Raw genomic sequence first — 12,814 nt, forward strand, 5'->3', positions numbered from 1 at the left:
GGTCTGGAGAGATGGCCATGACTGCTGCATGTCAACCCTAAAACGGGGGCTGCACTGCTTGCTTCTCAACCACGAGGGACTGAGGGTGTCCGCAGGCGGCAGAGTCTGACGGGCAGACGGCTGCCTAACCCCCGTGTGTCTGTAAGGGATGGCTGGTCAGGGGAGCAGTTAATGTTCTGCTTTTCAACAAAGCGGGGAGGTTAGGAGCCCGTGAAATTCCATTGACCTGCACGGAGCTGTAGATTCCCAAGTCAGTGGCTGGAAAAATAAGGGGCTGCGATCTCAGCTGCTGAGGGCGGCCAAGGACGCATCCCCAGCCAGGTGGGTTCCAGAGTGGGTGACCCTTTGACCTTCAGGAAGCAGAAGTGCTAGAGAACAATACAGACGTGACAGTGGGAGAAAGAGCCCCATTAGCACAAAAGCGCCGAGCAGTTAATGGAAGTGTGTCAAGTCTAGACACGAGACACAGACAAATCGCAATGGGGATGCAAATCCACTACGCTACTGAATGAGGATCCCGCTCATCAGGACCGCAGTGACTCTCGCCCGCGGGCAGCACTGAGCCCCACACGGCTCCTCTCCTACTCACATGACCTGCTCGTCACAGCGCTGGCATTTCGGAGGGCGGGAAGGATGCAGGAGGGAGACGAGTGTGCACGGCGGCTAACGTTCGTGGGATTTAGTCCAGAAACGCAGAAGGTCACACACACCCTGCACACACGTACCCTCCCTCCCACCTCTTCCCTGGGTCTCAGACACCCTGTGGTGGGCAGGTCATGGGCTTGCCGGGGACAGTGCCACAGGGGGCCACCGGCACAGCAGGACCCGGAAGTGGGGGGCCGGGGGGTGAGAGACACCCATGGACAAACGGACAGCCCAGAAGATAAGAAGGTCCACTCAGGCGACCTGCGGATCTGGGGCCACAGACCCGCGTGTCCCCACTGAGAGGCCCACCCGCCTCTCCCTCAGGGTGGAGCAGGCCCAGGACTCACTGGCCGCCCCAGCCGGGCCCTGCCTGGCCTCTGAACAAAACTTCCCTAACATGTGAGCCATGTGGAGGTGACGGGAAGAGGCAGGTCCGTCTCCTCTGGTGCTCGGGGAGCAGCCGATAGCTATGGGGGCCGCTGTCATAGTTGTGGGGTCCTTCTGACTTCACACACCCTTGGCCTTATTGATCCTTGGAGGGAGAAGGGCCATGCAGGCCAACCCCATCCTGGCTTGGGGCTGCCACCCTCCCAGGGAGGGATGCCCCTAACGTCTACGTGGTTGGAGAAGGGAATTTTGTTTCCTCATCTCCCAAGAAGCAGAGCAGACAAACCATCTCAGGAGCTTGCCAGCAACCCTTAGGAACCAGAGGCCGTGTGGGCGGGGTGTCACCCGGCTGTGCCAAGGTGCCCTCTCCTGACACTTTCTGACGCCACTGTAACTGTGGTCAAGGTAGCCGCTCTGCCCACAGAACCCTCTGGACTTCTCTAGCACCCTTTATGGAAAAAGCGCCCTTGGGTTCTGGCCTGGATGGAAGCTGGGCGCTCTCACTCAGGCCAGGGCTAACTGGGTCCTGCCCCAAGAGGCCCTGAGAGCCGCAGGGAGAACCGTGCAGGCCAGAGGGGCGGCTTCCAGAACACCAGCTGCACCTGCACATGCTGCTGGGAGCTGCGGGCAGCTGACAATGGGGACTCTAGAGACATTGGAGGACCGGGGAGCTGTGTGATGGGGGGCGGGGGGCTGGGGAGGGAGAGGTGAGGCCACATGGCCGTCCCTGTGGGTGCCCACACTGCCAGCCTCTGGGCCCCAGTTTTTTTTTTTATTGTTAACAAATTTTTTTTTTTTATTGAGTTAATCATAGGTTACAATCTGGTGAAATTTTAGTTGCACGTTAATGTTACTGGGCCCCTTTTGAGTGCTCTTACGGCCTCTCAGCCCTTGGGTGTCTAAAGGGACAAACCAGGCATCCTGTCAGGGGACAGGGCACCTGGGGCTTAGGATGGCCCTCGGTGGCAGTGACAGCTGAGATGGGACTTGAAGGGCAGGCGGGCTTAGCCTGGGGGTGAGGAGTGGGTGGGGGGCCCCCAGGCGCGTGGAGAGGAGGCAGGTGGCCACAAGTGGGGAGGGCCGGCGACAAGAGCTCGAGCCAGGGGACGGGGCTGTGCTGTGCTGCTCACTGAGGAGGAGTTTCGGAAGAGACTAGCTTGGGTGGTGTTGTCACAGTCAGTCTGAGGGGCCCACAGGACACTCTAGGGCTGATGTGAGGCTCACACGGAGTCAGAGGGCAGAACAGCAGCAGAGGCTCGCTGGGTCCAGCTGAGCCCACCCCCACCCTCAGGCCAACCTTTGCTCCTGATCACAAGCAGGGGACGCTGGCGGGCACTGGGCCATGAGGGAGGAAGCGCACGCTGTCCACGACCGCCTGCGTGCCCAGGGTGGTGACCCCGTATCCACATGAGGCACTTGGCCTGGCAGCTGGGCCCCGCCAGCCCCACCCAGACGGGCACCAGACTCACATCCGCTGAGTCTGCAATTTGCATCCCAATTGATGCAGAGTGTTCTAGTGCTTAGATCTTCTATTAACTTAAATTGCTTTTCCTCCCAATTAACACACATTAACAGGCTTTTCCTGTGTCTGAAGACCCAGACGCTGAGCGCCCTGCAGGGGGTGGGGTGGAGACACCCAGGAGGAGCAGGCAGAAGACTTGGGGGGCAGGGGGCGGTGGGACTGGGGATGGGGTGGGCAAGAGGAGGGAAGGGGAGCACAGGCCACGCCGGGGACAGCGCTGCACCCTGGGCGTGCGGCACTTCACTCTCGAGCCTGCGGGGCAGACAGCCTACGCAGAGGCATGACAGCCCCACTCAGAGAGCCGCTGAGCACCAGGCCAGGCCTCGGGGGAGGGGCCGGGGAAGGCGCCCCGGGTTGGCCTGGGCCCCTGAGGCGTCTGACCTGGGTCTGGACTTGAGCCTGCCCTGAGACCTCCTTTTCTCAGGCTCTGAGTGGCCTGAGAGAGGGTGACGTGTCCCAGGAGAGCTGTCCAGGCTCCTAAGGGGCCATCCTTGTAGCCACACTGCGTCGCCCCCAACTCCTTCTTAGGGCAGGTAAACACACTGAGGTAGGGGAGCTCGAAACCCCGTGACTGACACCACTTGGCAGAGGCCCCCATCCTGCCGCCTGCTGGCCTGCTCTGGCCAGACGCCTCCTCCTGAAGGACAGACATGGGGTGCAGAGGACACGGAGCACCGAGACCCTTACCTGTCTGAACTCCTCCCAGGAATTGGTCCAGGTCCAGAAGTGGGCCTTGTATTGGCCGAGGGTGACTGCCATCAGTGTGTTGCCACGGTAATAGAATATCGGCCTGTGGGGGGAGGGTCAGGTGACACCAGAAACCCCGGGAGCAGGGCAGGCGGCTCCCCGTGAGTAGGTTATGGTTGAAATTTGACAGCAATGACCATGCCGAGGTCACGCTGTGCAGGGTGGAAAGGTCCCTGAGGCTGTCAGACGAGCCCCACAGTCGCCCCCTCTCACTCCTGGCCCTGTGGGGGCTGGGCGGTGGAGTGAAGCCTGCGGCAGAGTCTCCAGCCCCCTTCCCGGGGCAGACAGGCCTGGCGGGGTGACCACAGCCTCCGGCACCTTCTCTCCCCAGCAGCAAACAGGCTCACGTACCAGGTTGCAAGAGAGAAAAAATAAGCAATATTGAAAAAAGCCAAACAGACCTGTCTAAGCCCTGCCCTGCCCTGCCGCCGAGGCCACACGGCTCTCAGAGTGCAGCAGCGCACCTGCTCCCGCTATGCTATTTACCATTTTAAAACCCCCATCCTGTCACAGCAGCCCGGGACACTCATTTTGTCTGAGCACAACGATAGTGATCTGAAGCTGGAGAGAAAGTGACTCCGGACACAGAGAATTCCGGTGCAGAGGGGGACGTGGGACGGGTCAGGCTCCAGGGCTTTGGCACGGCTGGTGACCGGGCAGAGGTTCTCTCCTCCCCGCCACGGCCTGAGGCCGAAGTGATGGACGCTGAACAAAGGAACGAGGCTTCTTCACCCCGACCCAGGAGAGCCTAGATGCCTCGCATGTCGGGAATGGTCGCGGAGGACCAAAGCTCATGCTCCAGGATGCCTCTTGTGCCAGGAAGTCCCTGGGGCCTCGCCTCCCCCTTGCCCTGCCTCTGCCCCAAGCTAGCTGGGACAGGAACCGGCACGGGCTCCGCCACTCGGGGCAGGGACAGGGGCAGGGGCGAGCGTCCGGCTGGAACCCACCTGTCCATCAGCTGGCCCTGCAGCATGGCCGGGAGGAGACTGAGGCCATCGATGGCCCTGTCTCTGGGCGGCTCCAGGCCTGCGAGGGACAGGCTGGTGGTGAAGAGGTCCATGATGCTGCCCAGCTGGTGGCTCACCTGAAACAGACACAGTGGAGACTCAGGACGCCCTGCCCTGACGAGATGGCAGCCAGGGCCAGGTCTGCGCACTCTTCTGCTGCCCAGCTGGGTCTACAGAGGCGTGCGTGCTCGCACATCATCACATGCCCTACAGCGTGTCTACCCACCCTGAACAGAGGCCTTCCCTGCCCCATGTACACTCGTGTGCACACACACCCGGCCCCAGCACCTGCGCACGAGAGGCCTCCCGCCCTGTCAGCCTCGCCGGGCCTGGTCTCCCCAGCCCCACCGACCCCCGGCTCTCCTGGACACCTCATGTCCACGAGGGTCATGCTGGCTCATGTGTGGCCGCACACAATTCTCCTGCCTCAGGGCCCCATGAGGGAGGGAGCAGCCCCTCATGGGGAGAGTGGCCGCAGGGAGGTTGGGGGCTGCATGGGGATTCAGTCTGGGCCGTCTGACCCCAGAGCAGGCCGAAGCGACGTCCTGTCTGCTACTCCCGAGCCCTCACTTCTGCTGTGGCTGCGAATCGGAATCAGCCAGCAGAGAGAAGACGGCCAGCAGGGTCTCGCCGCTCGAGGCCTGCCCTCTCTGACCGGCCATCTGTCACCGTCACTGCAACACTGAACCACGTGAACTTCGCAAATCAGGTCCAAGCACAGGTGGAAAAGGACCCTGGAGCCCAGAGCAGCCTGGAGGCACCGGGGCTGGGGGGCAGCTGGCCAAGGCTGGCGGGAGGGGACAGTGGTGGGCAGGGCCCGCCTTTCTTTCCAGAGGCCACACTGGGCCAAACTGAATGGTCCAGCTCCACAGAGCCAGCAGGAAGCGGCCCTGCGGATAGGCCTGAGGAGCTGACCACTGTGGGAAAGGGGCTGCCCACTGGTCTCCATGGATGCAGGTCCAGTCCCTGCATGCAGCTCTGCCCTGTTTGGAGCCCACCGAGGTCCTTCCACCCTCCCACCACCCATGTGCAGAGACCGCCCCGCACTCCTGAGGTCTGGATCGGGATGCGCCGAGTCAGCAGGATGAACCCGCCAGCAGGTTTGGCAAGGCAGGTGTCCCCTTGCACCTGCTGTGGGCCGACTGCGAGCCACCCTTCATCTTAGCACCTCCCACGCCCGGCTGCCTGGTCCTCACGGGTGTTCCTCCACACCAGGACAACCTCCGCGTGGACCCTGAGCGCACGCCCAGCCACGTGCGCCATCTGGTTCCGCGGCCCAGTGTGGGGACGTGAGGGTCGACATTCGGTTCCAACGCTCTGCGAGGCCCTGGCAGGGAGGATGGAGACGTGGCCCACGGCAGTCTCCTGTCCCCATTGCCTCCCTCCTTCATTACTTTTTTTGAAACGATTGGAAAACATCAATCAGGAGGTGAGCCTGCCATGTAGGCGGGTGGAGCGGGCAGGAGGGGCGTCTGATGGCCTGCATCGGCGCGGCAGCCGGGAGCTCTGGGGGGCTCTTAGAAACACAGACGCGCTCGACCTGCACGCAAGGGCTTCAGGAGAAATGCAATCCGTCCGTGGCAGGCCGTCATCAGACTGTTATCAACACTTTCAAGACCTAACTCGGAATCCAAGGCTACAGTCAACAAAGTCGCCCCACCAGGTACGGAGGAGAGAGCCCAAGATTGGAGGCTGGGTGGACGAATGTCAGGACGCTTTTAAATAAAATCCTCGCGCAGCTAGCACAGGGTGCAGGCCCCTCTGATTCAGTCCCAGTGTCTGCCCGCGGGACGTGTGGAGGGAGACGTAGTGTGGCTCTGAGAACATGTCCTTTCTGCTCCAGGAACAGGGCCCAGGGGCCTGGAGCCAGGCCGGCAGGGCCGGGAGTCCCACAGGCTGGAGCCTTCCCATGGCGGGAGTGGGGAGAGGGCTCTCTCTGGGACCATCCCAGGAGGACAGGCCGTCAGGGGGAGGAGGGTGGGCTCCACGCCCACAGCTGGGATCCGCACTCGGCTCTGCCACCCGCTGGCTGGGAGGTCCCGACAGGTGACTTCTTCTCATCGGGCCTGTGTCTGCTAGCATGTGGATGTGGATGATGATGATGACGGGAAGCAGAATGTCACCCGCCCCAGGATGCCCACGCCCTAATCCCCAGGCCTGTGAACGTTTCCTTACATGGGAAACGGGGATCAAGGTCGCCAATCAGCTGACCTTAAACAAGAGCTGATCCTGGATCCCTGGGGGGGGGCCCCGTGTCATCATACGGTCCTTATACTGGGACGGGGGCAGGAGAGTCAGAGTCAGAGTGACAGGGGTGACATGTGACCGGCCACTGCTGACCCAGACGAGGGAGAGACAGGCCAGGATCCAAGAAGCTGGAAAAGACGAGGAAATGGATTCTTGCCTGGAGCCCGGGAGGAACCAGCCCTGCGACACCAGATTTTAGCCGAGAGACGGTGCTGGGTTACCCCCCAACCCCCGACCCCCATGAGAGGACACGTGTGCCGTTTAAGCCACTAGGTGTGGGGACCGTTCCAGCAGCCACAGGACACTCCTTGTGGTGCTGCTGTGGGGCTGAGCTGACACCAGCGTCCAACACTGTTCTCTGGAGAAGCCCGTCAGAAAGGAAGGGACCGGGGGAGAGTGCGACATCACATTTAGAAACTCCAGTCTCGAGACCGCGTCTGTGACGGGCCTGAACTGGGTGCCCAGTTAGAGGAGCCCCTGCCTGTGGGTTCTCAGCCAAGGGAGGGCAGAGCGAGGGGCTCTGAGGAGCAGGAAAGGCTGGCTGGTCCAGACAGCGGCAGGACACCCACCGTGCCCAGCCAGAGGGCCAGGCCCCCAGCCCTGCGCTCTGTACTCAGCACTGCAGACAGCTGTCAAGGCCTCGTCCAGCCACTGCTGTCTGACAGTGTGTCCACAGAACACAGTGCCTGGAGACGCACTTTGGGAAACAAGCTTGTGGCCAAACAAGATTTTAAAAACTCAGCTAGATCTATGCCTTTTCCAGAAGTTCCTGATACCTATTAGACACTAAAGGCTCTGACAAGTCCTGCAGAAAAGAAACCCATTTAACTCGGTTTTCTGCCACACTGACTGACCACGGAAGCCTCTGCCTGCCACGGTAGCTAATGACACCCCATGTGACGCCCCAGAGGACACTGTCCCAGTGGCTGCCGCATGCACCCTTTACCAGCTGCCTCCTTGGGGAGGGGTTGGCTTGGAGGGGAGTGGTGAGTCTGACCTCCGCGTTTCCTAGGCAACGCAGAGTGAGTGGAGGGGGCAGGGCAGCGAGGGGGCTGAGCCTCCACACCCCAGGATGGCTGCAGGCCTGGGCAGGCAGCCTGACTCACCTGGCCTGCAGGGATGCGCCCGGGCCACCACGCGACTGCAGGCTCTCTCATCCCACCTTCGAACGTGGTCTGCTTCCCGCACAGAAAGGGGCCATTACTGCCGCCTGGGGAGGGAGAGGTGTCGCCCATCAGACCATCTACCCCGAGTCCCCGGGGCCACACGCACCTGGTGGGGCCCTTGCCCTCAGATGCGTCTGTCCACTTTGATCCCTGCCAGGCAAGCTGTCTGTGAGTTTAGGAAAAGATGCCAATGGAGAACAGCACAGCGTCAGAGGAGAAGCCCAGAAGTGACCTCATTCAGCCCTAAATGCACAGGAGGCAGCAGTGACCTGCTAGCTGGGAGGTCCCGACAGGTGACTTCCTCTCATCGGGCCTGTGTCTGCTAGCATGTGGATGCGGATGATGATGATGATGGGAAGCAGAATGTCACCCGCCCCAGGGCTGCTCAGTGGCAGAGCCAGGACAGGGCGAAGGCGCTGGCCTCGGTCTCCGTCCTCCCCCACCAAGCTCTCTCTCCTGACCAGGCACCTGCAGGGAAGCCAGAAACCCCAAAACTGGGGAGGGGGCGTCAGGCCTGGAACGGGCATTCACCACTCCCACGCTGACATGCCCTTCCTGGGTCAGGAGTGGCTGAGGTGCCCATCCTTTGAGGGGACGACAGTGTGCTACAGAAGGCGGCGTGAGCGGGCGGCCCTGCCCGTGTGTGACCAGGTCGACCCCACAGCACAGCTGTTGGGGCTTCTACGTCTGTTCCCACTGGACGGCCCCAGGCTGAGCCCCTCCACATTCCACCCCACGGGCGGCTGAGGGGACGCTGAGCAAGTGGCGGGAGCCAGGTGTTCTCAAGTGGAGCCTCATCTGCGGTCATCACTGTCACCAGACACGGACCCTAACTCCCTTCTCCTGTCCTGCCTAAACTCTAACCTCTGTGTTTGACCTTACTCTCTTGTCTTCTTGCAAGAGGCAGCTGTTCCTTTATCTAACACCTCAGGGCCTTGAGCTTACGTGGTTTCCAGGATGTTCCAGGGAGACACTCTAAGCCACAACTGCCATGGACCCAGCTGCTCTGACTGGGACGAGGCCGGCCCAGACCATAGCCACAAGACTGGCAGGGGCACAGACAGGCAGAGCGTTGGACTAAAGCGACCTGCCCGCATTCACATCAGGAATTCCCGTCCTCGGGGAGGGTGAAGCAGCCATTTTGAAGTCACGTGATGCCTGATTTCAATTCCCGTGCGTGCAGGCTTGTTCCCGCCTCCACATGTGACAATGAAACTTGCCCTTTGAATATTCATCCCCCACCCAAATAAAGACGCCCCCTAACCCCATGCTCGGGGGGGCCACAGCTTTGTGAAATTATTGCCTATGGTCTCCATTCTTCATGCCTCAAATAAAAATTCTACTTTGTGAGACAACTACTTCTGGTGCAATTTGATTTAACTCCCAAGAAAGGACCCACATCGATGGTCTCGTCACACGACGACCAGTGGGGCTACTCTGAACACTTGCCTTGTTTTGGAGCAGAAATGAGGGCAGCGCCGTTGTCCGATGTGAAGAAAACAAACGTGCTCTCTGCGATCCCCAGGTCCTGCAGTGAGTGCAGGATCTTCCCAACACTGTCATCGATCTCCCGGACAGCGTCCCCGTATCTGTGAGGAAGACCAAACGGCTATCAGGTGGCCAACGGCATCTGTCTGATCAGACAGCACTTAAATCATAACTTCAGGGACGGACAGCGAAACAGACTGGCTGAACCCAGAGAAGAGAAGGAGGAAAATTCAAGTTCAAGCTGGCAGAGTTAAGCCAGGATGGCAGGAGCCACACGGCCGCAGCCCTCCCCCCACCAATCCTGCGCTGGCGGACACTCCCAGCGAGGCACAGCCACTGCTGTTGTCCTCTACAGTCGATACTTAGAGACGTAAGGGAAACGAGTGCCCTGCCCTCGGAGGTAAGCAAGCACAGCTGAACCCCCCAGGTGGGGTCTGCATCTCCATGACCAAGGACTTACCGCCCTCGCTGACTGGTGCCCAAGAAAGGCTTAGACGCGTAAACAGGTGCGTGTGTGGCGTCAACGGCCCAGTAGAGAAAGAAGGGGCGCCGTGCTGCCTGCTGCCTCCTGATGAAGTCCAGGGCCTCCTGAGGAGGGGAGCACAGCGTCCTCCTCCGCCCAGAGGCCCACCTGCCCGCATCCAGAGCCCGCCCAGCCCAGGCTCCCATCACCTGCAGGTAGATCTGGGTGAGGTTGGCTTCGCCGGTCTTCAGATTAATTGGAAATTCCTCATAATATCTGAGAATAACACACATCCAGAAAGAAATCAGACTACAGGCCGAGACGGCCCCCTTCTCCCTGATTTCACAGGCAATGTCATGAGCCTCATTTAAAAGAACGATTTCTATCTTATTCCATCCATGTCTATTTCTGAACAAATGAACAGGTGCTCGCATGGCTCCTGAGGTCACAGGTCGTGGAGCACAAGGTGGGCTAAGGCTGGGCACCACGGCAACTCCAGCACCTGCCAGGAGGAGGCCCGGGGCGTGGAGACGGGGGCTGGGCCGCAGCTAATGGGCGGGGCTTCTTCATGAGGCAACGCCCCAGCTGCGCATGGCTGTCCTAGGAGCCACTGCCACTGCAGATGGTGAACGAGCGGGGTGTGCGTTCTATCTCAACAAAGCTGTTACTGGAAAAGGCAACGAGTCAGCCCAGCTCTTTGGTCCACTGACGGGTAAGGAGAGCTTCCATCAAAAATAAAAATAGTAAAAAAGGAAAAAGAAAGAAAACGTTAAGCAAAACTCAAGAAAGACCAGGGCCCTGGCCCCGTGTGGCTACCTGCAGGCGCCCTGCAGCCAGACCGTGGGCCAGACAGGCCTGTCCTGGAGCCGACGGCCTGCAGACGCACTCGCTCTCGAAGGCACAGTAGGGTTTCGTCCACCCTTCCTCTGAGACGCTGTGATATCCCGCACAGCCCGAGTTCAGCCGGCGTGCCAATGTGGTGAGGCAGATGGCCTCTGAAGCTGGATCCCAGGGCCTGCCCAAGGGCTGCACAGGGCCCGAACCCCAGAAATGGCGTGCAATGGTTGCCGTGTGCACACACCTCATCATATTTTCTGAAAAGGTCAGAAACCCTGTGGGCGTGGCTGGCACAGTGGCCCTAGGCGCTGAGTCCTGTAAGGCTCTGGGCAGAACAAGGTGGCAAAGCCGAGCCCTGCACACTGAGCCGCCAGCACTGGTGGGCAGGTGGTTCCAGAAACTCCGTCCCGCTCCCAGGGCAACAGCAGAGGAAGGGGGGACCCGTTACCTGCCGACCATCTCCCAGTCCCTGTACACAGGGATGTTGGGCCTGGCCCTGTTGTCATAAGGTCCAAAGTGGCAGTTGGGGGATCCAAACCACTCGTCGAATCCATGCTTCAGGGGGTGGAACTGAGGCCTGTGGCCCAGATGCCTAGAAACAGGAACCCAAGACACTTCAAGGACTTCACACAGCACGGGGACACCCCAAAGTTCTGAGCAGCGACACCCATCACCTTCACAGAACATTCAACGAAACCAGCATCCTTCCAACGCTGAGTATGCACTGAGCCCAGGACACATCAAGACTGTACCCTTCAGGAGAGTGTCAGGACCCACCCTGCCCTCCCTGGGTGACACACTGCCCAGGCTATATCCGAGCGCTTCAGACACAGAGGAGGGTGTCCAGGTACAGTGAAGGTATCTGGGCACAGTGAGGGTGTCCAGGCTCGGTGAGGGCATCTGAGCACACAGGACGGTGTCCAGGCATGGCAAGGGCATCTGGGCATGGTGAGGGCATCCAGGCATGGTGAGGGTGTCCAGGCACGGGGTAGGTATCCAGGCACAGTGAGGGCATCCAAGCATGGTGAGGGTGTCCAGGCACAGTGTGGGCATCTAGGCACGGTGAGGGTGTCCAGGCACAGCGTGGGCGTTCAGGCACAGTGAGGGTGTCCAGCCATGGTGAGGGCATCCAGGCACGGTGCGGGCGTCCAAGCACAGTGAAGCTGTCCAGGCACAATGCAGGCGTCCAGGCATGGTGAGGGCATCCAGGCACAGTGTAGGTGTCCAGGCACAGTGAAGGCATCCAGGCATGGGAGAGGCTGTCTAGGCACAGTCAGGCTGTCCAGGCAGGGTGAGGGTGTCCAGGCACAGTAAGGGTGTTCAGGCATGGTGAGGCTGTTGAGGCATGCTGAGGGCATCTGAGCACAGAGGATGGTGTTCAGGCACAATAAGGGTGTCCGGGTAGAGAGGAGGGAAAGGAGTGTTCAGGTGTCCTGCTGCGAATGCTAGGAGGGCCTCTGGAAGATGGTAAGTGATGAGAAATCTCACACCCACCCGGGAAACATCCAGAGCTCCAGTCTCAGCTCCATCGCACACTCTGGTTGCTTCCTCTGGCTTTTTATTAATTCTCAGGACACCTCTGTGGGTTGTGTCTCGGAACACAGTGTTTTCCCTCCGAGTTTGCAAAGAAGGAAATGTTCCCATCAGGGAATTACCCAGTGTCTCCGGTTAAGGCTGCTAAGAGCCTCTTCTCCCAGTTCAGGATGATGGCCACGGGACCCACGGCCTGGGGGGCTGGGTGAGCTGTCACGCGGGACCACCCTCTTCAGACTAGTGCTGCTCCCCGACCCAGCGCCCTGGCCGCAACGGGGATGGCACGGCTGGAGAACACGGCAAGTGCCCGCAGGGGGACAAACGCCAAGCTGTTCGTGAGACGGGCTCTCCTTGGAGTGGAGCGGGTGTCTGCAAGGCCCCCCACCCTGCGGGTGTCAGGTGGAGCTGTGCAGAGCCTGCTGCCGGATCCTGGCCCCGTTCCCTCCCTCACGCCCCTTCTCCTTGGGGGCACCTAACATTGGGTCCTCCTGCCAACGGCAAGTGCCAACAAGCTCCCATCTGAATGGGAGGGGCTGGGGGCCCTTGAGCATGGCCTACCCGCTCTTCAGAACACTTGGCTTACGCAGTGGTTCTGGGGTGACTGGCTCTGGGTCACGGGCACTCGTGGAGTGAGGCGACTCCACCTAGGAAATGGATTGGTTTTCTAGGTCTACATTTTACATTGCACAAAAACTCTCGCAGTGCCACGGGTGTGGAAACAGTGTCCCGGGAGCGGGGGTTCCTCTTCCTCTGCTGCAGGCCTCACCCTGAC

The 12,814-nt window shown here is 60.4% G+C and overlaps 1 protein-coding gene across 3 annotated transcripts in view; it reads right to left on the minus strand.

Moving 5' to 3' along the window:
- Positions 1–12,814, minus strand: part of GALNS (galactosamine (N-acetyl)-6-sulfatase) — a 30,152-nt gene that overhangs the window by 7,656 nt on the left and 9,682 nt on the right. For all 3 annotated transcript variants that reach the window (XM_070262163.1, XM_023637506.2, XM_070262162.1), the window contains exons 5-11: positions 10,958–11,101; positions 9,882–9,948; positions 9,670–9,797; positions 9,171–9,310; positions 7,662–7,765; positions 4,249–4,385; positions 3,242–3,344 (exon numbers count right to left, since the gene is read on the minus strand). In XM_070262163.1, coding sequence (XP_070118264.1) covers positions 3,242–3,344; positions 4,249–4,385; positions 7,662–7,765; positions 9,171–9,310; positions 9,670–9,797; positions 9,882–9,948; positions 10,958–11,101 — 823 coding nt within the window. The remainder of the gene's footprint in view (positions 1–3,241; positions 3,345–4,248; positions 4,386–7,661; positions 7,766–9,170; positions 9,311–9,669; positions 9,798–9,881; positions 9,949–10,957; positions 11,102–12,814) is intronic.

Source organism: Equus caballus, chromosome 3 (assembly GCF_041296265.1).
Source record: "Equus caballus isolate H_3958 breed thoroughbred chromosome 3, TB-T2T, whole genome shotgun sequence".
NCBI classification, from domain to species: Eukaryota; Metazoa; Chordata; class Mammalia; order Perissodactyla; family Equidae; genus Equus; species Equus caballus.